The sequence below is a fragment of the Nomascus leucogenys genome, chromosome 20 (genome assembly GCF_006542625.1).
Source record: "Nomascus leucogenys isolate Asia chromosome 20, Asia_NLE_v1, whole genome shotgun sequence".
Taxonomy (NCBI): Eukaryota; Metazoa; Chordata; class Mammalia; order Primates; family Hylobatidae; genus Nomascus; species Nomascus leucogenys.
Window position 1 is genome coordinate 81,744,696 of NC_044400.1, and position 27,884 is coordinate 81,772,579.

At 50.9% G+C, this 27,884-nt stretch overlaps 2 protein-coding genes across 3 annotated transcripts; both read left to right on the top strand.

The window, feature by feature from the left end:
- Positions 1-21: 21 nt before the first annotated feature.
- Positions 22-27,881, top strand: NELFA (negative elongation factor complex member A). Of its 2 annotated transcripts, none has more exons than XM_030801373.1 (11): positions 22-1,735; positions 19,153-19,324; positions 20,975-21,136; positions 22,847-22,936; positions 24,369-24,499; positions 24,587-24,656; positions 24,908-24,996; positions 25,854-25,965; positions 26,486-26,751; positions 26,904-27,003; positions 27,102-27,881. In XM_030801373.1, the coding sequence occupies exons 1-11, from the start codon at positions 1,493-1,495 to the stop codon at positions 27,284-27,286; spliced, it is 1,620 nt and encodes a 539-aa protein (XP_030657233.1). In that variant the 5' UTR covers positions 22-1,492; the 3' UTR covers positions 27,287-27,881. The 2 variants fall into 2 exon arrangements, with proteins under 2 accessions (XP_030657233.1, XP_030657232.1); XM_030801372.1 differs by having other exon boundaries at positions 1,442-1,735; positions 19,138-19,324.
- Positions 17,415-18,775, top strand: LOC115831894. The gene has a single exon (XM_030801374.1). The coding sequence runs from the start codon at positions 17,711-17,713 to the stop codon at positions 18,626-18,628; it is 918 nt and encodes a 305-aa protein (XP_030657234.1). The 5' UTR covers positions 17,415-17,710; the 3' UTR covers positions 18,629-18,775.
- Positions 27,882-27,884: the final 3 nt, after the last annotated feature.

Sequence of the window (27,884 nt, forward strand, 5' to 3'; positions counted from 1 at the left end):
GCTGGTCTCGAAATCCCGACCTCAGGTGATCCGCCCACCTTGGCCTCCCAAAGTGCTGGGATTACAGGCGTGAGCCACCGCGCCCGGCCTAATCATTAAACTTCTTTCAGCACTAGCCCCACTGATGTCACAACTTCACCCATTAGTCAATAACTTGTCTTTGCTGACTTCTACACTAACTTTTAAATCATTTAAAAAATATTCTCTTAAATTGTATGTGCTATTTGCAATGTAACGGTTGTCGACATGACACAGTTTTAAGTTTAATCTTCATCATCAACATTTTCTCTATCACTTTCTTCAGTTTAAGCAATCAACAAAACCACCGCTCCAGCCCTGGTCTGTAGCATTTGCGGCTTTCCACCGTGTGACTTCCGCACGACTGCCAAGTTCAAGCCGCCAGGGCCAGGGCACTGCTAGCAGCTGGGCTGAGCCCTGTTCTCCCGGCGTTCCCACCGCCCAGTGGCAATAGCTGTGAACGGCGGCAGGAGCATGGCAGTGGAACAATAAGGAAAAGACCTTTTAAAAAAAGATAAAATACAGAAGCCAGGCAAGGCGGCCCCGGCCTGTAACCCCAGCACTCTGGGAGGCAGAGGCGGGCGAGCGGGCGGATCGCTTGAGCCCAGGAGTTTGAGACCAGCCTGGCCAACATAGGAAGGCCTCGTCAAAAAGACAGAAGGGTAAAATGAATTTAATAAAATGAAGTGTAACTTTTACTCATGTTTGTATCCAATGACAAGCTCGTAAAACTCAAAAGTTCACTACTGGCTCCTCCCTGGCGGCTCCAGCCCGACTGGGGGCCGGGGCCTCCCCGCACTGCGGGGTCACGGGTGCCCCTGGACCGCTCCCGAGCGCCCTCCGACCCGCATGCTCAGCGCAGCCCAGTCGGCGGCGCGCCACGGGCATAGCGGGCTCAGCGGGGGACGGAAGCTCAGCGCTGAGACCGGGATCCCGCAGGCTCGCTCCGCAGGGCCGCGGCTCCTCTCCGTGCAGGTGCTGGGCCCCAGGAGGCGGGGCGTCCACACGGTCCGCGCACTGCGGGCGACCAGGTCCGCGCCGAGACCCAAGCGGGGAAAAAGCGAAGAGCGGACGGCGGGGCAAGCGCCACCGGGAGCCTCCGCCCCACCGTTCGAGCCGCGAGTCTGCGGCGCTTGACACCTGCACTGCGAACGCCAGGCCGAAGCCCGGGCTCCCAAGACGCGAATACCCGCGCCCGCTCGTGACGTCATCTTTTGCGGTCTTCCCGAGAGCCGGCATCGGGCGCCGCCATGATGTTTTACGGAAGCCGATAGTCCTTGCTCAGCGGCACCCCGTCCTTCCGGCTCTCGGCTTTGCCACAAAGCTTCGCGGAGACGCGGCCGCCACCCAGAAGCGCTCTTGGGGGAAGCCCCACTCGTGGGACCGCGCCGCCTGCGCCGCGTCTGCGGCCCGCAGCCCGCCGGGCGCCGCCATGTTGGGGTCCTAGCCGGGGACGCGTAGGTGTCTTCATAAGATGCCGGGGCTGCGGCGCGCGCTTTCCCCCAAGATGGCGTCCATGCGGGAGAGCGACACGGGCCTGTGGCTGCACAACAAGCTGGGGGCCACGGACGAGCTGTGGGCGCCGCCCAGCATCGCGTCCTTGCTCACGGCCGCGGTTATCGACAACATCCGTCTCTGCTTCCATGGCCTCTCGTCGGCGGTGAAGCTCAAGTTGCTACTTGGGACGCTGCACCTCCCGCGCCGCACAGTGGACGAGGTGAGGCAGGCGGCGCGCCCCGCGGCCCCCAGATTCCCAACCTTCCCACCTCCGACCCGCACACCCAACTCCGGACCCTCCTCGGTCTCTCCCCCAACCTTCCCATCCCCCTTCAGACTGTCAACCCCCCCGGGGTCCTCAGCCCCCCGCCCCGCCCTCACGCCCCCTCCTCGCTCCTCCGAATCCCTCCCTCCAGTCCTCATCTTCTCCTGGGTCCTCATTCCCCGCCTCGCTCCTCATCTCCCACCTCGGTTCTCATCCCCACTCTGGGTCCTCAGGCCCCCCCGCACCTCCTCGACCCCTGGGAATCCCCCCCTAGGGTCCTCACCTCCCTACCTTTCGTCCTCATCCCTACCCAAGTTTTCACCTCCCTTGGAATCCTCAACCTCCTCCCCGCCGGGCCCCAGGTTCTCGCTACGACCCCCAGGTCCTCACTCCCCTCCCTGGGCCCCCGGGTACTCATCCCCACCCGCCCCCGCCACCCCTGCCCTCTGTCCTCACCACCCTAATCCCCCACTGTGCCGAAGCGACGGACTCTTGGGGCGGGGGTGCGCCGGCCCCAGCGGGGTCTCCCGTCGGGGTTTCCCGTCGGGGACGCAGCCCTGGTGACCTGGACGAGGGCGGGGATCCCGAGAGAAACCCGCGTGAGGAAGGGGCGGCCTGGGCTCAGTAGCTCCAGTGTCCGCTGACTGGATTTTCTTGTTCTCACCTCGCAAAGACCCCGGCCGTCCGGAGCGCTTTGTGTCCATTTTACTCTTTTCTACACGCCGTTTTGCGTCATTCCAATGAGTGGGTGTGTGAGGTTTGTTTTTTTTTTCCTAAACTTTATATTGTATCGCTTTCCGTGCGAAATAAACCGAGTAGTTTTGCAGACTATTGAAGCCCGTGGTTGTTTAAACGTTCCTGGCTACTGATGTATTATTAGCTATTACAGGTTGTAATTGTTTTTGATTGAGATAGGACATGTATGGAAAAGTGCATTTTTGTTCAGTTTAACGAATAATAATAGCATCGTGAGCCACTCCTGTGATCCTTACACAGGTGAAGTAGAACCATGCCTGTTCCTTGGAAGCCTCCCATTGGTAATCACAGCCTTCTTCCTTTCCCTTCCCTCGTTTTGGAAAGGTAATCATTTCTGTGCCATCTCCCCGGTGTTAGCAATTATTTATGCACCCCTAAATGGCACAGCTTGGTTGCTTGATTTGGACTTAGTGTGATGGTATCATAGTGTATTTGTGTGTGGCGTGCATGTGTCCTTTTGGTCGACACCGTGACAGTTTCATCCAAGTTGCAGCTGACTGCGGTTTAATTTTCACTGCTGTGTGGTATTCGTCTCTCTGAGCACGAAGCACTTTATCCATTCTATCATAGTGCCACATTTAGCTTACGGCCAGTTTTGTGCTGTTGTAAATAATCCTGTTACTACATTATTGTGATACGTTCAGGTATTTGGAATCTTGGATTTCTCTAGGGTATAATATCTAGGAGTGGAATTGTGAGGATCATAGGATTATGCCAAATTATTTTTCAGAGTGTTTTGTTTTTGTTTTTTTGTTTTGTTTGAGAGAGGATCTGGCGCTGTCACCCAGGCTGGAGTGCAGTGGCACAATCATGGCTCACTGCAGCCTTGACCTCCTCACCTCAGATCTTCCCACCTCAGCCTCCTGAGTAGCTGGGACTACAGGGTTTCACCATGCTGCCCAGGCTGGTCTTGAACTCCTGACCTCAAGCAATCTGCTTGCCTCAGCCTCCTGAAGGGCTGGGATTACAGGTGTAAGCCATGGCACTCGGCCTGCTGTTTGGTTTTCTGCTTTGAGAATTGTATATTCAAATCTGCTTTTAAATTCTCTTTTTTCCCATTGTTTTGTAAGAGTGTCTTTTTAATTATTTATTATAAATGCTAGATATCAGTCCTTTTTCAGTTACAAATATCTCCCAATTGTCCTTTTTGTCCTTTGACTTCGACTTAGCTTCCTGGAATCCTTTTTTTTTTTTTTTTTTTTTTAAGACAGCGTCTCACTCTGTCACCCAGGCTGGAGCCTAGTGGTATAATCATATCTCACTTTAACCTTGAACTCCTGGGCTTAAGCAGTCCTCTCTCCTAAACCTCTGTAGTAGCTGGGACTGATGCGCTGCCACCGTGCCTGGCTAATTTTCGTGCGTGTGTATGGAGATGGGGGTCTTAACTATATTGCCCAGGCTGGTCTTGAACTCCTAGCCTCAAGTGATCCTCCTGCCTTGGCCTCCCATTGTGTTGGGGTTACAGGTGTGATCTGTGCACCCAGCCCTTTTCCTGGAATCATGGATGAATAGAAGCTCCTAGTTTTAACGTAGATGGTGTATTCATCTGCCCACTATCATTGTCGCCTATTGTGTCTCCCCGAGGGACATGCCTGGAACACTCCCTGGATTATCTTGGCGTAGCTGTACAGTTTTGCCTTTTGCACTTGAATCTTCAGTCTGCGTGGAATTGATGATTTTGTGAAGCAGGGAGTCTGATTTCCCACATGGATGTCCAGTTAGTCCAGCACCCAAAGTTGATTGAAATGACTGTCCTTTTCCATTGATCTGCACTGTAACTTCTGCTGTGGATCTGTTTCTGGGCTGTGCTCTGTTCTGTTGGTCATTTACATATTGATGTGCTAATAACGCACTAAGTCGGTTCCTGTCGCTTTATTTATAAGTCTTGTTAGCTGACGGAGCAAACCCTCCCATTGTATCTTTCTCCAGGATCATCTTTGGCTATTCTTGTCCCTTTGCACTTCCACATGTATCTTCTGTACTTACTTCTTAAACACATAGAGCCTGCCTGCTGGGATTTTAAGACTGAGCTGAACGTGCAGTTCATTCTGGGGTGCTGTCCTCTTTATACTGCCTCCTGTAATTTGTGGGTGTGGGCGTATCTATTAGAGATGTTCTTTATGCTCTCTAGAGGCCTTCCATCTCATAGATTACCACCTATTTCATATTTTTCCATGCCGTTGTAAATGGTATCTGTTAAAGTCTTAGTTTTTACTTGTTGCTGGTATATAGAAATGCGTTGTTTTTTGTTTTTGTTTGTTGTTTTTTGTTTTTGTTTGTTTGTTGTTTTTTGTTTTTTTTTCAGACGGAGATCTCGCTCTGTCACCCAGGCTGGAGAGCAGTGGTGTGATCTCAGTTCACTGCAACCTCCGCCTCTTGAGCTCAGGTGATTCTCCTACCTTAGCCTCCCGAGTAGCTGGGATTACAGGCACGCACCACCACACCTGGCTAATTTTTGTATTTTTAGTAGAAACAGGGTTTCACGGTGTTGGCCAGGCTGGTCTCAAATTCCTGACCTCAGGTGAGCCACCATGCCCAGCCTGATTTTTGGATAATGAGTTTGTGACTAGCATCTGTGCTAAAGTTTTGCTAGTTGCAAAATTTTTTTTTCTATAGAATCTTCTTGATTTTTCTGTGCACTTCATATTATTTTTCTTTCTCCAATTACCTTTTGTTTTTTTTTTCTCCTCTCACTGGACTGGCCAGGACCCTCCAACTCATTGTCTTACCTCCTATCACACAGGGAGAACTTGGAATGTTTTGCCAGTAAGCATTATGTTCCCTGTTGTTTTTGATAAATACCCTTTATCTAGTTAAGGAATTTCTCTTCTTAGAAGACTTGTAAAAAAATCTTTTAATCATGAATTTTTAAAAAATAGCTTTATTGACCGGGTGCAGTAGCTCATGCCTGTAATCCCAGCACTTTGGGAGGCCGAGGCAGGGGGATCACGAGGTCAGGAGATCGAGACCATCCTGGCTAACATGGTGAAACCCTGTCTCTACTAAAAAAATACAAAAAAATTAGCCGGGCGTGGTGGCGGACGCCTGTAGTCCCAGCTACTAGGGAGGCTGAAGCAGAAGAATGCCGTGAACCCAGGAGGCGGAGCTTGCAGTGAGCGGAGATGGTGCCACTGCACTCCAGCCTGGGCGACAGAACAAGACTCTGTCTCCAAAAAAAAAAAGCTTTATTAAGATATAATGTATAGCTAGGTGCAGTGGCTCACGCCTGTAATCTCAGCACTTTGGGAGGCCAAGATGGGTGGATTGCTTGAACCCAGGCATTCGAGATCAGCCTGAGCAATATGGTGAAACCCTGTCTGCATAAAAAATATAAAAATTAGCCAGGGGTAGTGGCACACGGCTGTGGTCCCAGCTACTTGGGAGGCTGTGGCGAGAGGATCACTTGAGCCTGGGAGGTTGGGGATTCGCTGAGCCATGATTGCATCACTGCACTCTAGCCTGGGCAACAGAACGACACCCTGTCTCAAAAGAAAAAAGATATTATTTATGTACCATATAATTATGCCAGATAGTTCGCCATTTAAAATGTACAGTTCAGTAGTTTTTAGTATATTTACTGGGTTGATGATCATTCTAGTCAATTTTCGAACATTTTCATCATCCCCCAAATAAATCCTACATTCATTAGCATTTCCCCAGTCCTCTTCCTCCCGAATCCTAGGTGACTAGTAATCTACTTTTTGCTTCTATAGATTTGTCTATTCAGGATATTTTATATAAATAGAATCATACATCTGGTCTTTTGTGCCTGACTTCTTTCACTTAATGTAATGTTTTCTTTTTTTTTGAAACGGAGTCTTGCCCTGTCGCCAGGCTGGAGTGCAGTGGCGCGATCTCGGCTCACCACAACCTACACCTCCCAAGTTCAAGGGATTCTCCTGCCTTAGCCTCCCCAGTAGCTGGGACTAGAGACACGCGCCACCATGCCCAGCTAATTAGCTAATTTTTGTATTTTTAGTAGAGACGGGGTTTCACCATGTTGGCCAGGCTGGTCTCCATCTCTTGACCTTGTGATCCACCCACCTTGGCCTCCCAAAGTGCTGGGATTACAGGTGTGAGCCACTGCTCCCAGCCTTTATTTCTTCTTAAAAAAAAAAGGATGCATGTGCAGAACATGCAGATTTGTTACATAGGTATATGTGTGCCGTGGTTTGCTGCACCTATTGACCCGTCCTTTAAGTTCCCTCCCCTCACTGCCACCCCCAGTAGGCCCTGGTGTGTGTTGTTCCCCTCTCTGTGTCCATGTGTTCTCAATGTTCAACTGCCTGCCACTTATGAGTGAGAACATGCAATGTTTGGTTTTCTGTTCCTTTGTTAGTTTGCTGAGGATGATGGCTTCCAGCTTCATCCATGTCCCTGCAGAGGACAGGATCTCATTCCTTTTTATGGCTGCATAGTATTCTATGGTGTATATGTATCACATTTTCTTTATCCAGTCCATCATTGATGGGCATTTGGGTTGGTTCCATGTCCTTGCAATTGTAAGCAGTGCTGCAGTAAACATACATGTGCATGTGTCTTTATAGCAGAATGATTTATATTCCTTTGGGTATGTATCCAGCAATGGGATTGCTGGGTCAAATGGTATTTCTGGTGTTAGATCCTTAAGGAATCGCCACACTGTCTTCCACAACGGTTGAACTAATTTACACTCCCAGCAACAGTGTAAAAGCCTTCCTATTTCTCCACAGCCTCTCCAGCATCTATTGTTTCCTGACTTTTTAATAATCGCCATTCTGACTGGCACGAGATGGTATCTCATTGTGGTTTTGATTTGCATTTCTCTGATGATCAGTGACGCTCAGCTTTTTTTCCATGTTTATTGGCCTCGTAAATGTCTTTTTCTTTTTTTTTTTTTTTTTTTTTTGAGACGGAGTCTCGCTCTGTCACCCAGGCTGGAGTGCAGTGGCACAATCTCGTCTCGGCTCACTGCAAGCTCCGCCTCCCGGGTTCAGGCCATTCTCCTGCCTCAGCCTCCTGAGTAGTTGGGACTACAGGCGCCCGCCACCACACCAGGCTAATTTTTTGTATTTTTAGTAGAGACGGAGTTTCACTGTGTTGGCCAGGATGGTCTCGATCTCCTGACCTCGTGATCCGCCCGCCTTGGCCTCCCAAAGTGCTGGGATTACAGGCGTGAGCCAGCGCGCCCGGCCTGTAAATGTCTTTTTTTGAGAGATATATCTGTTCACCTCCTTTGCTCACTTTTTGATGGGGTTGTTTGTTTTTCTCTTAGAAATATGTTTAAGTTCCTTGTAAATTCTGGATGTTAGCCCTTTGTCAGATGGGTAGATTGCAGAAATTTTCTCCCATTCTGTAGGTTGCCTGTTCACTCTAATGATAGTTTCTTTTGCTGAGTAGAAGCTCTTTAGTTTAATTAGATCCCATTTGTCTATTTTGGCTTTTGTTGCAATTGCTTTTGGCATTTTTGTCATGAAGTGGTTGCCCGTGCCTATGTCCTGAATGATATTGCCTAGGTTTTTTTCTAGGGTTTTTATGGTTTCAGGTTTTACATTTAGGTTGTTAATCCATCTTGAGTTAATTTTTGTATGAGGTGTAAGGAAGAGGTCCAGTTTCAGTTTTCTGCATATGACTAGCCAGTTTTCCCAGCACCATTTACTGAATAGAAGATCCTTTCCCCATTGCTTGTTTTTGTCAGGTTTGTCAAAGATCAAATGCTGGTAGATGTGTGGTGTTATTTCTGAGGTCCCTGTTCTGCTCCATTGGTCTGTAGGTCTGTTGTGGTACCAGTACCATGCTGTTTTGGTTACCGTAGCCGTGTAAGTGTAGTTTGAAGTCAGGTAGCGTGATGCCTCCAGCTTTGTTCTTTTTGCTTAGGATTGTCTTGGCTATACGGGATCTTCTTTGATTCCATATGAAATTTAAAATAGTTTTTTCTAATTCTGTGAAGAATGTCAGTGGTAGTTTGTTGGGAATAGCATTGAATCTGTAAGTTACTTTGAGCAGTATGGCCATTTTCATGATATTGATTCTTCCTATACATGAGGATGGAATGCTTTTGCATTTGTTTCTGTACTCTCTTATTTTCTGTTTTTTCTTTTTTTTTTTTTTCTGAGACGGAGTCTCGCTCTGTCGCCCAGGCTGGAGTGCAGTGGCACGATCTCGGCTCACTGCAAGCTCTGCCTCCTGGGTTCACGCCATTCTCCTGCCTCAGTCTCCCGAGTAGCTGGGACTACAGGTGCCTGCCACCGCGCCTAGCTAATTTTTTGTATTTTTAGTAGAGACGGGGTTTCACCGTGTTAGCCAGGATGGTCTCGATCTCCTGACCTCATGATCCACCCGCCTTGGCCTCCCGAAATGCTGGGATTACAGGCATGAGCCACCACACCTGGCCTTTTTTTTTTTTTTCTTTTGACACAGAGTCTCACTCTGTCAGCCAGGCTGGAGTGCAGTGGCACGATCTCAGCTCACTGCAACCTCCACCTCCCGGGCTCAAGCAATTCTCCTGCCTCAGCCTCCCGAGTAGCTGGGATTACAGGCTTGTGCCACCATGCCTGGCTAATTTGTGTATTTTTAGTAGAGATGGGGTTTAACAATGTTGGCCAGGCTGGTCTCAAACTCCTGACCTCAGGTAATCTGCCTGCCTCGGCTTCCCAAAGTGCTGGGATTACAGGGGTAAGCCCCTGCTCCCGGCCCCTCTCTTATTTTCTTGAAAAGTGGTTTGAATAGTGGTTTGAAGAGGTCCTTCACATCCCTTGTTAGCTGTATTCCTAGGTATTTTATTCTCTAGTGATTTTGAATGGGAGTTCATTCATGATTTGGCTCTGTGCTTGCCTATTAAAATCACATTGATTTTGTATCCTCGGACTTCGCTGAAGTTGCTTATCAGTTCAACAAGTTTTCGGGCTGAGTTGATGGGGTTTTCTAAATATAAAATCATGTCGTCTGCAAACAGAGACAACTTGACTTCCTCTCTTCCTATTTGAATACTCTTTATTTCTTTCTCTTGCCTAATTGCCCTGGCCAGAACTTCCAATACTGTGTTGAATAGGAGTGGTGAGAGAGGACATCCTTGTCTTGTACCAGTTTTCAAAGAGAATGCTTCCAGCTTTTGCCCATTCAATGTGGTATTGGCTGTGGGTTTGTCCTAAATAACCCTTATTATTTTGAGATATGTTCCATCAATACCTAGCTTATTGAGAGTTTTTAACATGCAGGGATGTTGAATTTTATCAAAGGCCTTTTCTGCATCTGTTAAGATAATCATGTTGGTTTTTGTCTTTGGTTCTGTTTATGTGATGGGTTATGCTTGTTGATTTGTGTATGTTGAACCAGCCTTGCATCCCAGGGATGAAGCCAACTTGATCGTGGTGGATAAGCTTTTTGATGTGCTGCTGGATTCGGTTTGTCAGTATTTTACTGAGGTTTTTCACATTGATGTTCATCAGGGATATTGGCCTGAAGTTTTTTTTGTTGTTGTCTGTTCCCAGTTTTGGTATCAGGATGATGTTGGCCTCATAAAATGAGTTAGGGAAGAGTCCCTCCTTTTCAATTGTTTGGAATAGTTTCAGAAGGAATGGTACCAGCTCCTCTTTGTATTTCTGATAGAATTCAGCTGTGAGTCCGTCTGGTCCTGGGCTTCTTTTGGTTGATAGGTTGTTACTGCCTCAATTTCAGAGCTTGTTACTGGTCTAGTCAGGGATTCGACTTCTTCCTGGTTTAGTCTTGGTAGGGTGTATTGACCCATTTATCCATTTCTTCTAGATTTTCTAGTTTATTTGTGTAGAGGTGTTTATAGTATTCTCTGATGGTAGTTTGTATTTCTGTGGGGTCAGTTGTGATAGCACCTTTATTATTTTTTTTGGTGTCCATTTGATTCTTCTCTCTCTTCTTTATTAGGCTAGCTAGCGTTCTATCTATTTTGTTCATTTTTTCAAAAAACCAGCTCCTGGATTTGTTGATTTTTTTTCTGGGGGGGAGGGTTTTTCGTGTCTCTGTGTCCTTTAATTCTTCTCTGATCTTAGTTATTTCTTGTTTTCTGTTAGCTTTGGGGTTAGTTTGCTCTCTTGCCTCTCTAGCTCTTTTAATTGTAATATTAGTGTGTCGATTTGAGATCTTTCTAGCTTTCTGATGTGGGCATTTAATGCCATAAATTTCTCTCTTAACACTGCTTTAGCTGTGTCCCAGAGATTCTGATACATTGTCTCTTTGTTCTCATTGGTTTCAAAGAAATTCTGCCTTAATTTCATTATTTATCCAGGAATCATTCAGGAGCAGGTTGTTCAATTTCCATGAAATTGTGTGGTTTTGAGTGAGTTTCTTAATCTTGAGTTCTAATTTGCACTGTGGTCTGAGAGACTGTTATGATTTCAGTTATTTTGCATTTGCTGAGGAGTATTTTACTTCCAATTATGTGGTCGATTTTAGAGTATAAGTGCCATGTGGCACTGAGAAGAATGTATATTCTGTTGATTTGAGGTGGAGAGTTCTGTAGATGTCTACTAGGTCCACTTGATCCAGAGCTGAGTTCAAGACCTGAATATCCTTGTTAGTTTTCTGTCTCGTTGATCTGATACTGACAGTGGGATGTTAAAGTCTCCTCCTATTGTTGTGTGGGAGTCTAAGTCTCTTTGTAGGTCTCTAAGAACTTGTTTTATGAATCTGGGTGCTTCTGTGTTGGGTGCATGTATATTTACGATAGCTCTTCTGGTTGAATTGTTCCCTTTACCATTGTGTAATACCCTTCTTGTCTTCTTTGATCTTCGTTGGTTTAAAGTCTGTTTTGTCAGAGACTAGGATTGCAACCCTTGTTTTCTTTTTTGTTTGTTTGTTTGCTTTCCATTTGCTTGAAGTTTCCTCCATCCCTTTATTCTGAGCCTGTGTGTGTCTTTGCGTGTAAGATGAGTCTTCTGCATACAGCACACAAATGGGTCTTGACTCCTCATCCAATCTGCCAGTCTGTGTCTTTTAATTGGGGCATTTAGCCCATTTACATTTAAGGTTAATATTGTTATGTGTGAATTCGGTCCTGTAATCATGATGCTATCTAGTTATTTTGCACACTAGATGCAGTTTCTTCGTAATGTCATTGGTCTTTATATTTTGGTGTGTTTTTTCAGTGGCTCATACTGGTTTTTCTTTCCATATTTAGTGCTTCTTTCCAGAGCTCTTCCAGGGCAGGGCTAATGGTAACAAAATCCCTCAGTATTTGCTTGTCTGGAAAAGATTTTATTTCTCCTTCACTTATGAAGGTTAGTTTGGCTGGATATGAAATTCTGGGTTGAAAATTCTTTTCTTTAAGAATGTTGAATATTGGCCCCCAAACTCTTCTGGCTTGTAGAGTTTCTGCAGAGGTCTGCCGTTAGTTAGTCTGATGGGCTTCCCTTTGTAGGTGACCTGGCCTTTCTCTCTGGCTGCTCTGAACAATTTTTCCTTCATTTCGACCTTGGAGAATTTGATGATTATGTGTCTTGGGGTTGATCTTCTCGCGGAGTGTCTTAATGGGGTTCTCTGGATTTCCCGAATTTGCATGTTGGGCCTGTCTTTCTAGGTTGAGGAAGTTCTCCTGGATAATATCCTTAAGTGTGTTTTCCAGCTTGTTTCCATTCTCCCCGTCTCCTTCCGGTACTCCAGTCAGTAGTAGGTTTGGTCTTTTTATGAAGTCCCGTATTTTTTGGAGGCTTTGTTCGTTCCTTTTCATTCTTTTCTCTGTATTCTTCTCTGCATGTCTTATTTCAGTAAGGTGGTCTTCAAACTCTGATATCCTTTGTTCCGCTTGGTGGATTCGGCTGTTGATACTTGCGGATGACTCACGAGGTTCTCGTGCTGTGTTTTTCAGCTTCATCAGGTCATTTATGTTCCTCTCTAAACTGGTTATTCTAGTTAGCAATTCCTCTGTCCTTTTATCAAGGTTCTCAGATTCTTTGTATTGGCATAGAACATGCTCCTTTAGTTCATCGTTTTGTTTTTTTTTATTACCCATCTCCTGAAGCCTACTTCTGTCAACTCGTCCATCCAGTCCTCCGTCTAGTTCTGCACCCTTGATGGAGAGACATTGTGATCATTTGGAGGAGATGAGGCACTTTGGCCTTTGGAGTTTTCAGCATTTTTTCATTGATTCTTTCTCATCTTCATGAGTTTGTCTAGTTTCTGCCTTTGAGGCTGCTGACCCTTGGATGGGGCCTTTTGTTGTGGTTGTTATTATTGTTGTTGTTGATGCTGTTGTCGTTTTCTGCTCGTTTGTCTTCCTTGCAGTAGTCATGTCCCTCTTCTGTAGGGCTGCTGCAGTTTGCTGGGGGTTCACTTCAGGCCATATTCATCTGATTCACTCCCATGCCTGGAGGTGTCAAGGAGGCTGGAGAACGGCAAAGATGGGTGCCTGCTCCTTCTTCTGGGACCTCTGACCTCAAGGGGCACCAACCTGATGCCTGTAGGATCACTCTTGTATAGGGTGTCTGACAACCCCTGTTGGAGGGTCTCACCTAGTTGGGTGGCATAGGGAGCAGGACCCGTTTAACGAAGTACTTTGTCCCATGATGGAGGGGGTGTGCTTCACTGGGGGGAAACTACTTGTCTGGGCTGACCAGGTTATTCTTTATTTAACATTTTGAGAAATTGCCAAACTATTTTGCATAGTGGCTACACCATCTTACATTCTCCATAGTGATTTTTGAGTGTTCAGTCTCTCACATCCTTGCCAACATTTGTTATCTTTTTGATATAGCCATCCTAGTGGGTGTGAACACAAAGGAACTTTAAATTTTATCAAATGCTTAAATATCTATTGACATGTAATTCACCACATTAACAAAATAGCTTTAATTATAAGTCAACCTTGCATTCCTGAGGTAAACCTAAATTGGTCATTTTATGTTGTTGGATTATATCATCCTGATATTTTGTATAGGAATTTTGTATTATATCTTTGTTCTTGGGTGAGATTGACCTGTAGTTTTACTTACCCAGACTGTCTTTGTTGGATTTTGGTGTTGGAGTTATGCTACCCTTAAAAAAGGATTTGTAACATATCTGGTCTTTTCTTTTTCTTTGGAAAGTTTGTTTATTAATGGAGTGATTTCTTCCTAAATATTTGGCAGAACTTGGTAATGAAGCTTTCTGGACCTGAAAGTTACTTTGTGGGAGGATTTTTCAGTACGAATTTTTGTTTTTATGAGTTTTGTTTTTTTGTTTGTTTGTTTTGATGCATAGTGTCACTGTGACCCAGGCTGGAGTGGCAGTGATGTGATCATAACTCACTGTAACCTTAAATTCCTAAGCTCAAGTGATCCTCCTGCCTCAGCCTCCTGAGCTCTAAGACTACAGGCATGCATCACCATACCTGCCTACTTTTCTTTTTTTTTTTATTTTTTGTAGAGAGAGTGTCTCAAATACCCTTCTGTCATTGAGGCTGGAGTGCAATGGTGCGATCTGGGCTCACTGCAACCTCCACCTTCCAGGCTCAAGCGATTATCATGCCTCAGCCTTCTGAGTAGTTGGGATCACAGGCGTGCGCCACCATCCCCCGCTAATTTTTGTATTTTTAGTAGAGACAGGCTTTTGCCACGTTGGCCAGTCTGGTCTCAAGCTTCTGACCTCAAGTGATCCACGTGCCTTGGTTGCCCAAATTGCTGGGATTACAGGCATGAGCCAATATGACCAGCTCAAACATCTTCTTTTTAAATGTCAGAAGCATGTATAGTGATTATTTCTTATTTTTCCCCCTTGATCCATCTCACCAGATGTTTGTTGATTTTATAAGAATTTTCAAAGTACCAGCTTCTGGCTTTGTTGATCTTGGCTTTCTGTTTCACTAATTTTTGCACTAATTTTCTTCTTTCTCCTTTCTTTGTACTTATTTTGTTGCTCTTTTTCTAAGTTTTAAAGATGGATGCCAATCTCAGGCTACTTTTCATGTATGTATGTATGTATGTATGTCCATAAATTCTCTTCTAATTACAGTGTAAGCTGCATCCCACAAGTTTTGATAGTCACAGAACCGTATCAAGTCACAATATTTTTAAATTTCAATAAGTTCTTCACTGATCCCTGTGTTATTTAGAAATATTTCTTAATTTCCCTACATTGGAGGGGAAGAGACTTTAGTTTTGTTTTTATTATTAATTTCTAGCTGTATTGAGCTCTTGTCAGAGAATATGGTTTATATTATTTTAGTTGTTTGAAATTTAAGATTTGCTTAATGGCAAAATACATGGTCAGTTTTGTAAATGTTGCAAGTAAGCTTGCGAATCATACGTATTCTCTAGTTTTGAGATCCATTGCTCAGCGGATGTTCATTAGGCCAATTTGTATAATCATGTTGTACAAATCTATTCTGTTCTTACTGTTTTTTGTTTTAAAGGTGTGGGGTCTTACTATGTTGCCCAAGCTGGACTCAAAACTCCTCAGCCTCCCAAGTATCTAGAACTACAGGCACGTGCAGCTTGATTAAAAAAAAAAAAAATCAGTGAGAAGAGGATTTGTTGATCTCCCCATTAGGATTATGGGTTTGTCTGTTCCTCCTTCTCAGCTTATGCTGTATATATTTTTGGGCTGTGTTATTAGGTGCATCCAAGTTTACAGTTGTTATAGTTACCATGTGAACTCAGCCTTGGATCTTTACATAGAGATCTCTGTATTTAGTAATGTTTTGTTCTTAAAATCTGCTTCCATCTAACATTAATATAAGTATACCAGCTTTATTGTATTTGTATTTTTCTTGGACTTTGTCCTTATGCATTACAAGAAATTGTGATAAAGATCTCATTTAACTAGATTGTGAAAGGACTAGGCCATTCTGGTTAATTTATTTTTCTGAAAAATATTTTTATTTATTTTCTTGGCATTTAAAAAAAGGTTTATAAGACATTCTAATTTATCTATCTTAGTTTTCTTCCTTCATTTATTTAGGGGTCTGGTACCTTTGGGATATCAGTCTGAAAATTAAACTTTTCTACATAGGACCATAGATACAGGGCGACTAGATGACCGGGCTGGATGTGTTCCACAGTGTATCCGTCAGGATTCTCCAGAGAAACAGAACCAAGAGGGTATATAGACACGTACGTGCACACACGCCAGGAGAGCCAGTGATGTAAGCCCTTAGAGTCGAGACCCAGGAAGAGCTGATGTTTCAGCCTGAGTCTGAAGGCTGGAAAAGACCAATCTTCCAGCTCAAACAGGCAGGAGTTCCCCTTACTCAGCATTTGTGTTCTGCTTTGGTTTTCAGTTGATTGGATGAGACCCACTCAACAGTGGGGAGGGCCCTCTGCCTCACTAAATACAATTCAGATGTTAGTCTTATGTAGAAACATCCTCACAGACACACCTGGAATCATGAGGGACTGTCCAGGTACCCCATTGCCCAGTCAAGTTGACACATAAGGTTAACCTTATACATGGCATCTGCTACAACTTGTGTTTCTGAATGAAATTCTACAACCAGTTCACTGGTTTTGTAATGTGTCTTTTTTTTTTTTTAATTTTTAATTTAATTTTTTTTTTTGAGACCGAGTCTCGCTCTGTTGCCCAGGCTGGAGCACGCAATCTCGGCTCACTGCAAGCTCCGCCTCCCGGGTTCACGCCATTCTCCTGCCTCAGCGTCCCGAGTAGCTGGGACTACAGGTGCCCGCCACCACACCCGCCTAATTTTTTGTATTTTTAGTAGAGGCAGGGTTTCACCGTGTTAGCCAGGATGGTCTCAATCTCCTGACTTCGTGATCCGCCCACCTCAGCCTCCCAAAGTGCCGGGATTACAGTGTGAGCCACCGTGCCTGGCTTTTTTTTTTTTTTTTTTTGACCGAGTCTTGCTCTGTCGCCCAGGCTGGAGTGCAGTGGCGCCGTCTTGGCTCACCACAATCTCCGCCTCCCAGGTTCAAGCAATTCTTCTGCCTCACCCTCCCCAGCAGCTGGGATTACAGGAGTGTGCCACCATGCCTGGCTAATTTTTGTATTTTCAGCAGAGATGGGATTTTGCTATGTTGGACAGGCTGATCTCGAACTCCTGACCTCAAGTGATCCACCCGCCCTAGCCTCCCAGAGTGCTGGGATTACAGGCGTGAGCCACCATGCTCAGCCAATTTTTAATTTTTTTAAGAAATGAAATCTTGCTCTGTTGCTCAGGCTGGAGTGGAGTAGTGCCATCTTTGTTCACTGCAGCCTCGAACCCCTGGGCTCAAGTGATCCTCCTGCCTCGGCCTCCCGTGTAGCTGGAACCACAGGTGTGAGCCACTATACCCGGCCCTATTCCTCTTAAAAGCTTAGTGAACAGCGGTTCTTCATACCATGGAAGAGGAAGAGAGATTTTAATGATGTGATAGTTTATTCAGTAAAGGGTACAGAAGTAAGTTAGGGCCCCTGCTCTCTAAGAATTACAGACCCAAGATAGGCCTGGGCCGGGCGTGCTGGTGGCGCCTGGATTCCCAGCACTGTGGGAGGATGAGGCAGGAGAATTGCTGGACCTGGGGAGGCGGAGGTTGCAGTGAGCCGAGATCCCACCATTGCACTCCAGCCCGGGCGACAACAGCGAGACTCTGTCTCAAAAAAAAAAAAAAAAAGGCCCAGGGGAGCTCGTTCCCCCCTTCTACCAGCAAAAGGCACCTTCCATGAAGCTGGAAGGGGCCCCCACCAGGCGGGGAATCCGCCAGCGGCTTGATTGATCTTGGACTCCCACCTCCAGAACCATGAGAGGTAAATTTCTGTTGTGTGTAAGCCAAGCATTTTCTTTTTTCTTTCTTTCTTCTTTTTTTTTTTTTTTTTTTTTTTTTTTTTGAGATGGAGTTTCGCTCTTGTTGCCCAGGCTGGAGTGCAATGGCGCGATCTTGGCTTACAGCAACCTCTGCCTCCTGGGTTCAAGCGATTCCCCTGCCTCAGCCTTCTGAGTAGCTGAGGTTACAGGAATGCGCTACCACGCCCGGCTAATTTTGTATTTTTAGTAGAGACAGGGTTTCCCCATGTTGGTCAGTGTGGTCTCCAACTCTTGACCTCGTGATCCGCCCGCCTCTGCCTTCCGAAGTGTGGGGATTATAGGCGTGAGCTACCGTGCCCGGGAAAGCTAAGCGTTTTCCTACAGAAGCCCCAGTAGAGCGAGCCAGGCTTCAGCACCCGCATTCTGGAGAGAAAACATTTACTCCACAACAGTGGTCCTTTTTGTTTTAAATTAACATCCCCGACTTTTTTTATCTTTACCATTTTTATAAAATGCCGCCTGCTTGCCCCTTGGCAGGCGTAGGGTTTCCTTGGGGCTGCTGTGACGAGGCAGCACTGTCTGGGAACAGCGGGGCTGTGCAGCTGCCAGAGCCACTGTGTGCGCAGCGCTTTCTGCAGCCACGGAGCATCTTCTGCCGCATCGCGCACTCAACTCAGGCAGGCGTCGGGAGTGAGGGCTCGGGGCACAGGGTCAGCGGCCGGGGCGACACCCTCCCTGCTGCGCAAGGAACAGAAGGGCTGGGCCAGGCGGGTGGGTTCTTGACTCCTGAGGGCAGCTGGGTGTCCTGCAGGGCAGACACAGAGGGGCTTGGCAGCAGGCAGGCTCCCCTGGCACGACCTCTGACCTCTGCCCCCTGCCCCTCGAGCCAACTTCCCTCAGGGCAGGAAGCCCATGAGGACAGTGAGGGAAGCGCTGGAAGGTCCTCCCACTCAGAGGCCACCAGGAGGCGGCGCTTGCGGGGACGTGATGGCCGCAGCCCTGGTAGGACAGGTCTCTGGCGCCTGATGCAGGGAGTGGGTGTCAGCAAGGCCTTGGGCTGGGGTTTCAGCCCCGGCATCTGGACAGGGCAGGATGCTGTTGTTCACCCCCAGCGCCAACCAGCCCAGCTGTCTCACACTGTCAGCAGCCCAGTGGGCCCATGGCAGAGGCACAGGCACGCCATGGCCTGGCTGTCTGCTTTTCCTCGTGGGAGGGGGTTTATGTGGCCAAAGCAGGCCCTGGTGTGGATGGATCTGGCCCCCCAGGCATTGAGGGAGCGTGGGGTGTGCCTGCTTCCTCCACCCACATCGCCCATGGCCTCCCAAAGGCGCTGGCCTCATTCCAGATCCTGCAGCCACCTCCAGGCTCCACGAGCACCAACTCCCAGCGCCATCCAGACCCAGAGGCAGCCATCCCTGCCTAGATGGTGACTAGGCACCAGCTCAGCTGTCACGGGTGCTGCCCTGGGTCCCAGGTCCCACCGCCTGCTGCCCAGGCACACACCCCCTGCGGCAGGTGACTCAGCCTGCTCCTGTGCTCTGCTGTGCCGGGCACCTGACTGCTCTATGCCCCTCATCCCCAGGATGCCCCGCCCGCAGGCTTTCTGTGGGGGCAGTGGTGGCCCCGGCTTCTCAACCTTCAGGTTTTCTTGCATCTGCACACCAGTGGGGGAGAGCAGGCCCAGCGGACTGGCTGCTGCTGGGAGGTGGGAGGCTGCCGGGAGGGCACCGGGTGCCAGGGCCTTGCAACCTGGCAGAGGCTGTGGCAGCTCAGGGAAGCAAGGTGGCCCTGGGTTGAGGTGGGGGCTCAGAGGAAGGGGAGGCTTCAGGCGGAAGTGTTGGGGGCAACTGCCAGAGAGCCCAGCCACTGCCCAGTGCCCATCCGGAAGCTCGGCGGGGAGTGGGCTCGGAAGTGGGCAGGGGCATGGTGGCGCCGGCAGCATCCTCTCTTGCAGATGAAGGGCGCCCTGATGGAGATCATCCAGCTCGCCAGCCTCGACTCGGACCCCTGGGTGCTCATGGTCGCCGACATCTTGAAGTCCTTTCCGGACACAGGCTCGCTTAACCTGGAGCTCGAGGAGCAGAATCCCAACGTTCAGGATATTTTGAGAGAACTTAGAGAAAAGGGTATGTTGTGTGGCTTTAATTCATATTGGGAGGAGGGAAATGGATCTTTCTTGAAAAATTTTTTTCTGAAATGAATTTGATTTTTAGACTGTTATGTTTTTCCATGTGTCCTGGTCCCTAGAATATTAACTGTATACGCACCATCCTCCCCCGTAAGCTGCTGTCTGGCTTTTGCCATCTTTGAAAACAAACTCCAAACAGCCCACTGCGGTGTCAGTGGGAGGCTGTGTCACGCCACTCGCCGTCTCTCCCTGGTCGGCTCCGTGAGGGCAGGGGCTCTGCCCATTCAGGTGGTATCTGCAGATCGTAGGTTCTAGGGCCCAGAGCATTCCCTGGCCCAGAGTACATGCTCAGAAATGCATGTTGAAAATACCAACAATTCAGTTGTTTAAATGTGAACTGAAAATCACTTAGAAAATATTCACAAGGCTGGGCTCCGTGGCTCACTCCTGTAACCCCAGCACTTTGGGAGGCTGAAATGGGCAGATTGCTTGAGCCCAGGAGTTCAAGACCAGCCTGGGAAGCATAGCAAGAACCCATTTCTACAAAAAATAAGAATTAGCTGGGCGTGATGGCACGTGCCTGTCCTCCCAGGTACTTGGGAGGCTGAGCTAGGAGGCTCTCTTGAGCCTGGGAGGCCAAGGCTATAGTGAGCCATGATCGCGCCACTGCACTCCAGCCTGGGTAACAGAGTGAGAACGTATCTCTCAAAAGAAAAAACAATTTGTAGATGGATTTGAAGAACATGCCTTGATGGGATGCTTGATGCTTGTGCTTTTCTGAGTTTCTCTCCTGCTTTGGACAATTGGAACTGGCTCCTCAGAGCCCAAACGTTGTGCCCCAGCTCCTTCAAGGGCAGCACCCAGAGAGACAGGGTTGTGGGATGGAGACATCGAGGCTGCACACTCCTGCAGGGGCCCTGCTGGCCACCCCCTTGCAGGTGGCACCTCTCCCCACCTGTGAGGGCACACACACCACGCAGATGCCTCTGGAGCAGTGGTCTGGACAGGCCCACCCCACCCCGCCCGTTCGCGTCTCAGGAGTGTCCCTCGGGCAGGAAGGCCGAGGGCGGTGAACTCTCATCTGCCTGCCTGTGCTTTTTCTCCAGGCGGGGCACATAGCCAGTTCAGGTGGGAGGTCGCCTGTCCCTCGTGGGGCAGTTCCTGGGCTCTGAACCGTTGGTGACCACACGGGCTGAGGAAATGGATGTGGGCAGTTTGGATGAGGGCCGGGATTCCAGGAGAGACCACCGGCTGGGCTACCCTTGGGGACGGGAAGAGAGAAGCCACAGAGCGGGGGTCCTTATGTGGGGGTGGGATCTGTTAACGTTTCATGTTCTAGAAGTGCCTGGAGCCCTCCAGGAATCGCTGTATCTACGTCTGCCTGTGGTTCTCGGTGTCTGCGGTGCCAGAGGTTTCCAGTTTGCGGCCCTCTCAAGGCACGCCCGCCTCTCAGGCATTCCTGTTCTGAAAATGCTCCTGGGTGTTCTGCTGGAGCCATGGGGAGTCAGTCTCGAGGACCTCAGGGGACAGCCGAAGCTCTCAAGACCTAACCCTGAGGAGGGTGTGGGGCGGGCAGCCGCCAGCTCCTCTCAGCAGGGAGCTCTGCGACCTGGGCGCCCCTAACTGTCATGTGGTTCTTACCGCGCAGTGGGTGAGTGTGAAGCATCTGCCATGCTGCCACTGGAGTGCCAGTACTTGAACAAAAACGCCCTGACAACCCTCGCGGGACCCCTCACTCCCCCGGTGAAGCATTTTCAGTTAAAGCGGAAACCCAAGAGCGCCACGCTGCGGGCGGAGCTGCTGCAGAAGTGTGAGTGGCCGCGGCCGCCGTCGGCGTTGTCTTTGTAGTTTGCAGTCATAGGTTTCTTAGGTTCTAAGTACCAAGACTGCCCCTTCAAGGTGGCGTTCTGGGCCAGGCATGGTGGCTCACGCCTGTTGGGAGGCTGGGGCAGGCGGGTCGTTTGAGCCCAGGAGTTTGAGACCAGCCAAGAAACCCCATCTCTACCAAAAATACCAAAAAATTAGCTGGGCATGGTGGTGTGTGCCTGTGCTCCCAGCTACTCGGGAGAATGAGGTCAGAGGATCACCTGAGCCCACAAGGTTGAGGCTGCAGTGAGCTGTGATCACACCACTACACTCCAGCCTGGGCAAGAGTGAGACCCTGTCTCAAAAAAAAGAAGATAAAGTTCTGCATAAAGTTTTTTGCTAGAAGTTTATCACTATATTAAACTTTGTGTTCTGAAAACATGCTTTAAAAACTCCAGAATTTAGGCCGGGCATGGTGGCTCACACCTGTAATCCCAGCACTCTGGGAGGCTGAGGCCAGCAGATCACCTGAGGTCAGGAGTTCGAGACCAGCCTGGCCCACATGGTGAAACCCCGTCTCTACTAAAAATACAAAAATTAGCTGGGTGTGGTGGTGCATGCCTGTAATCCCAGTTGCTTGGGAGGCTGAGGCAAGAGAATCACTTGAACCTGGGAGGCGGAGGTTGCAGTGAGCCAAGATTGCACCATTGCACTCCAGCTTGGGCAACAAGAGTGAAACAACATCACACACACACAAAAAGAAACCAAAAACTTCAGAATTTTAGGTGAAGGCATCTCTAATCTCTGTTACCAAATGAACTCTGTGCCAGCTGAGTCACGTTGTTGGGCACGGTGGGTGCCAGTGTGAATGGCTGGAGGGGCACTGTCCTTACTGTCACGTTGCTACCTTCTTGAGTGGCCAGTGATCTCAATTTGACTTGAAAGATATTTAATCATTTCAGTTAACGTTTTCCCAAAGCACAACAAAGATTTTGATAACATCGTTTTATTTTGAATGGTTATGGAATTAATATTTATAATGTACATCAATACCCCGTTTCCAGAGAATCCAAATAAAAGGCTGACAGCAGCTGTGCATGGATCTTTGCTGGAACGGGCAGCAGCCAGGGCCCAGCGCTGTCTGGGAGGCTCCGTGCAGCCCTGGGCCCACTGGGTAGCCCAGGAAGGACTCTGCTTGCCCCTTGGGCCCCACCCCCTTTGGAGGCCCCACCCCCTTTGGAGGCCAGCAGCGGCCGCAGGGTCTGCTTTGGGCACTCAGTGTCCCCTGACCCTTCAGCCTCACTGAACCAAGTCAGGAAAATCTCTTCGTTTGTTTCTTCCTCATATTTTTGCATTTAGACCGTGCCTGCTGACCCTCAGCGAGGACAGTGTTCCCACTGGGCCGGGGGAGGCCTGGGTCGACGGAGGGGGCCCATGAGGTCCCTCAACTCCTCCTCTGCTGCTTCCCCGTGCCATGGGGTCCTGGGAGGTGCAGCCACAGCCATCCAGCTCCCGAAACTTGCTCACCTGAGTTTCTGACTCGTTGTAATGTGCGAGCTGGTGTCAGGCCCTGCTCAGAACAGCTGCTCATTTGGAGAGAATGCAGTATTCACGGCTCAGGCCGTCGGATGAATCCGCTTGACAGAGATGCTTTTACAAGGGCCAAGGGCTCTCGCTCTGAGGATCCCTGACACGTGCAACCTCTTCCTTCCAGCCACGGAGACCGCCCAGCAGCTGAAGCGGAGCGCCGGGGTGCCCTTCCACGCCAAGGGCCGGGGGCTGCTGCGGAAGATGGACACCACCAGTAAGGCCCCCACCCGGTGCCGCGAGCCTTGCTTCTGGGGCAGAGCTAAGGGCTTGACCTGGAGACCCGCTGCCTGTTGGGGAGGCGGTGCATGTGAATGGTCTGCAGGCAGCAGTGTTGGGAGCCCGTGGGAAAGCGAAGGCACTGGGGCAGTTTCACCAGCTTCTTCCCTTGGGGAGCTCCCTGGGAGGATGTATGGGCACTGAGACAGGAAGGCTGGGATCTGAGGACAGCGCTGGCCCTTGCTCCTCTGCTGTCGGCAGCGGCAGCTCTCGGCCTTCCCAGCGCGGGCTTTCAGCCCCGAGTGCTGCTCTTGGGTTCCGAGTGTCCCTGGGCGGCCCCGCGGGGAGGACGTGACCATGCTCAGCTGCCCGTGGGGCTGTGCCCCCTGCACCCCTCCATCTGCCCTTCCTGATTTGTGCTCTCAGGGCTGGGCGTGAGCTTAAGCAGAATGCACCCTGATCACAGGAAGACGGCGTGCCCCTGGGAACCATGGCAGGGCATACCCCAGAGGGTGCTGGATAGTGACCTGGGGGCCAGAGGGCAGGACGGGTGTCGTCCTGTGCTGAGACAGCTGGGTAAACTTGCAGATGGGTGGGGCTGAAAGGGCAGCCTTACAGGCGTCCTCCATGCAGCTCCCAGACCAGCCTGGCTTAGTTTATTTGGGCTCCCATAATCCCACAGTGTTCACATGGGACCTAGTAGAAGGCATCTTGGGTCTGCTGACTGTTGTCCCTGTGTGTGGGGGGGCTGTCCCCGGGTCATGTTCCTGCCCACCGCAGCCGAGGTTCCACCTTGCTCTCCTCTGCCCCGCCTGGAGCAGACCCTTGTCTTTCCACCCCCGCCAGGCATCCCAGGGCCGGGGCTGCACCTGCTGTCCCAGGGAGGGTGGGCCAGCTGTTGAGCAGTGTGTCCAGCCTGGCCGAGTGTGCTGATGGTACCATCCCCCGGGCGCCCTCTCTCTGGGCCTGGGACCATGAGAGCCACACACGCCTTGGAGGGTGCGTGTGGGCGCTGGTGGGTAACAGCGTAGGCCTCAGGAGTGTCCTCAGGGGACAGGGGGACAAGGCTCGGGAGGGCGGCCCTCAAGCCCAGGCGCCTGGCTTCACGCCCCTGCCTGTAGAGGCACAGGAAGGAGGCAGAGCTCAGCCCCCGCCACGCTGGTGAGAGACTCCGCCTGGTGAGATCCTGTGGCTAGGCTGGGTGTCGCTGTCTTTGTTTGGTGTCTTGGCAAAGTGTGAGGTCATGGCTCCACGTGCTCCCCTGCTCTCTGAGGTCCGGGATCCTGGGGGTCCTGCCCGCTCCCCACCAGGGGTTTGGCTCTTCTGCACTGCGGCGCTAGCCTAGAAGAGGGTGGGACGTTCTGGGCTCAGAGGGGGTGGGGGATGTTTGCCGGTCACTGCTGCTGGCCCTGACTGTTGCCGTCCTCCAGCCCCACTCAAAGGCATCCCGAAGCAGGCGCCCTTCAGAAGCCCCACGGCGCCCAGCGTCTTCAGCCCCACGGGGAACCGGACCCCCATCCCGCCTTCCAGGACGCTGCTGCGGAAAGAACGGGGTGTGAAGGTAGGCCCGTCCCCCAGCTCCTGTGGCGCCCCGAGGCCCGTTGTGCCTGGTGCTGTCACTAAGGCAGGGCTGTGCTTGTCTTGGCAGCTGCTGGACATCTCTGAGCTGGATATGGTTGGCGCTGGCCGAGAGGCGAAGAGGAGAAGGAAGACTCTCGGTAGGGGTTGGGGCCTGCGTTAGGCGGCAATGGGGGGTCCCTGTGGGCCCTGCCCAGTTGGGGTGGGGTGTGTCCACGCTCGGCGGGCAGGGCTGTGCCCCTGTGAGGCTCCTCTTCTGTGGGTGGGCGCCTGCTTTTCTCCTCGCTCCTTGGTGGCCTCTCCTGGGAAGCTGTTTTCTTCCCTGCCACTGCCCTGAGCTGAGACTGCAGACACACCCGGGCACTGGCAAGGACGCCTGTTTTGTCCACAGATGCAGAGGTGGTGGAGAAGCCGGCCAAGGAGGAAACGGTGGTGGAGAACGCCACCCCGGACTACGCAGCCGGCCTGGTGTCCACGCAGGTAGGGCTCAGGGCTGCGCCCCACGTCTGGCATCACTGCAGGTGCCCCTCCTGTTCCGATTGTGGTCACTCTAGTGTGTTCTATCGGAGAATATATATATGTATGTACATATGTGTGCGGTTTGTATTTATGTATATATATGTATATGTATATGAGGCAGTGTGGGCCGTGCCCTGACGTGGGCATCTGACTCAGGCTGGGCGCGGGAACCTGCCCCACGCCTGCTGGAGGGGCTGCCAGGGGAGTCCTCCTCACCCCCGTGCCTCAGTGTCCCCTGTCAGGCAGGGCTGGTGGTACCTGCCTTGCAGGTGGCCGTGAATGGGTGCAGGACAGGCCTGTGGGGGTGCTGGGTGGTCAGAGGCCTCAGTGTCCTGGAGACCAGGCCCTGCCTGCGGGTGGGAGGCAGCCACGGGGTGCGGCAGGTGCACAGAGGCTGCAGTGGGTCGTCTGAGGCCAGGGCCTGGAGGAGACCACACTGCGGGGTCACTTCGGGATAATAAGCTCCTTTCTTCCTGTCGCTGCATGTTCTGGGTTTCTTAACATGAGCATCTTCCTTTTATATCAGTGCTTCGTGGTAAGAAAAAGCATCGCTCCTTCTGTGCTCAAGACGGGCGGTTTGGGCTCCTCAACCCCTCCCCTCTCCTACACAGGAGCCGCTCAGTCCCCAATTCTGCTGGGGCGCCAGGGGCCAGGGGTCCCGTTGTCCAGCCCAGGGAGCTCGGGAGAGTGGCCCCCTCCTTCCTGCTGTAGCTCGAGGGGCCACAGCCTGTGGCGGTGGAGCTCCAGGTCAGGCCGTGAGTTAGCACATGCTGGAAGCATGGCCTCTTCTGGGAGGAACCTTAAACTCTGTGTTCCAGAAACTTGGGTCCCTGAACAATGAGCCTGCGCTGCCCTCCACGAGCTACCTTCCCTCCACGCCCAGCGTGGTTCCCGCCTCCTCCTACATCCCCAGCTCCGAGACGCCCCCAGGTGAGTCTGCTGGCCCCAACCTGGAACCAGCCACGGGCGCTGCCAGGGCTGCGGTTCTCACTCCTGCATCTCTGTTGTCCCCTTTCTGCCTCAGCCAGAGGCAGGTGACCCAGCTCTTGTTGCTGGGTAGGCGGGAGGGGAGCTGAGAGCCATCCCCTCCCAGATGGAGGGCACTGCCAGGCTCACAGCGCCTCAGGCCAGGTCCTGGGCCCGAGGGGCTTGAGGATACGGCCTTCCTCTGTCTTCCCACCAGTGCCCACGGTATGGGGAGCCGCTGCAGGCCAGCAGCTGGCCAGAGTCCGGACATCTTATCTGCGAGTCTGGAAAGACCTGAGACCACTGGCCTTGTTCCTCTGGCTGGGACTCCTGGGGCCTGTGCCTTGGCTGGGGGCCACAGGGAGTTCTTGTCAGAGGGTAGCAGGACAGAGAAGGGGAGCTGAGCCTGTCACCTCCAGGAGCACTAGGGTTTGGGAACAGGGTGGGGGTCCAGCCCCCTCACCAGGCCCCGGTCTACTTGCAGCCCCATCTTCCCGGGAAGCCAGCCGCCCACCAGAGGAGCCCAGCGCCCCGAGCCCCACGTTGCCGGCGCAGTTCAAGCAGCGGGCGCCCATGTACAACAGCGGCCTGAGCCCTGCCACACCCACGCCTGCAGCACCCACCTCGCCTCTGACACCCACCACACCTCCGGCTGTCGCCCCTACCACTCAGACACCCCCGGTTGCCATGGTAGCCCCGCAGACCCAGGCCCCTGCCCAGCAGCAGCCTAAGAAGAACCTGTCCCTCACAGTAAGTGTACCCTCGCAGGGCCCACAGGCCATCAGGTAGGTGGTACGGCCCTGGCCACCTGCCCTAGCGTGGGGGTGCCACACTGCCTGCAGGGGGATGCAGGAGGTGGTCCTGGCGGGGCCCTGGCACCCACACTCCTCTCCCCGCTGTAGAGAGAGCAGATGTTCGCTGCCCAGGAGATGTTCAAGACGGCCAACAAAGTCACGCGGCCCGAGAAGGCCCTCATCCTGGGCTTCATGGCCGGCTCCCGAGGTATGTTCATACGGCAGGGCCTGGGGGCGCACCGGGCCAGGTTGGGGGCGGGCTCTTTGTCCCCCAGACACCCACTCAGCAGCTCCTGCTCTCTGCAGAGAACCCGTGTCAGGAGCAGGGGGACGTGATCCAGATCAAGCTGAGCGAGCACACGGAGGACCTGCCCAAGGCGGACGGCCAGGGCAGCACAACCATGCTGGTGGACACAGTGTTCGAGATGAACTATGCCACGGGCCAGTGGACGCGCTTCAAGAAGTACAAGCCCATGACCAATGTGTCCTAGGGCCACCCGCCTCACAGCTGGCCCTCACTTGGGGGCTCCACGGGACGATGGCTTTGCCGGCTTAAAGTAACTGGATGGCGGACACCTGGCCCACAAGGTCCCCCAGCCACCGCCCTGCTGCTGACCCAGCCTGTTTTAAGTTCTGGCTACATTTCTCTGGGGTGTTTGGGGTTTATTTTTAAAATTTTAATATGGGTTCCTTTTTGTGTGATTTAAGACACTTTTTGGACTCAACGTTACATTTTTGAATGTAGTAAGTTAACTAAAAAAGTTACAACTTCCTAATTTTAGTGACAGCTCTGCCTGTTAGACTCTTACTTTTTAAAATCTTTTCTATTTTCCCTTGCTGGGGCAGTGCCCTCCTACCCCCAGGGTTGAGGGGACCAACGTGGCACGGTGGTACTGGGGGTGGGGCAGGGACACCCGACCACACCAGAGCGTGGGAGACGGCGGGCCTTGTCCCCTGCCTGTGCCTGCCTGGGGGTTTTGTATTCATCTTTTGTATAGTGGACATTTAAGACAGTCTTTGGGTACCTATTTTCATTGTAAAACTATCTGAACCATTAAAGTCGAGCTTTTCTAAAGAAAGCCACCATAG

Bases quoted from the DNA above. Each gene is read 5' to 3' on its own strand.
- LOC115831894 (XM_030801374.1), top strand. From the start codon at position 17,711: ATGCCGCCTGCTTGCCCCTTGGCAGGCGTAGGGTTTCCTTGGGGCTGC.
- NELFA (XM_030801372.1), top strand. From the start codon at position 1,493: ATGCCGGGGCTGCGGCGCGCGCTTTCCCCCAAGATGGCGTCCATGCGG. The intron at 19,325-20,974 runs GTATGTTGTGTG...CTTACCGCGCAG, and splicing joins GAGAGAACTTAGAGAAAAGG to TGGGTGAGTGTGAAGCATCT. The intron at 22,937-24,368 runs GTAAGGCCCCCA...GCCGTCCTCCAG, and splicing joins GCGGAAGATGGACACCACCA to CCCCACTCAAAGGCATCCCG.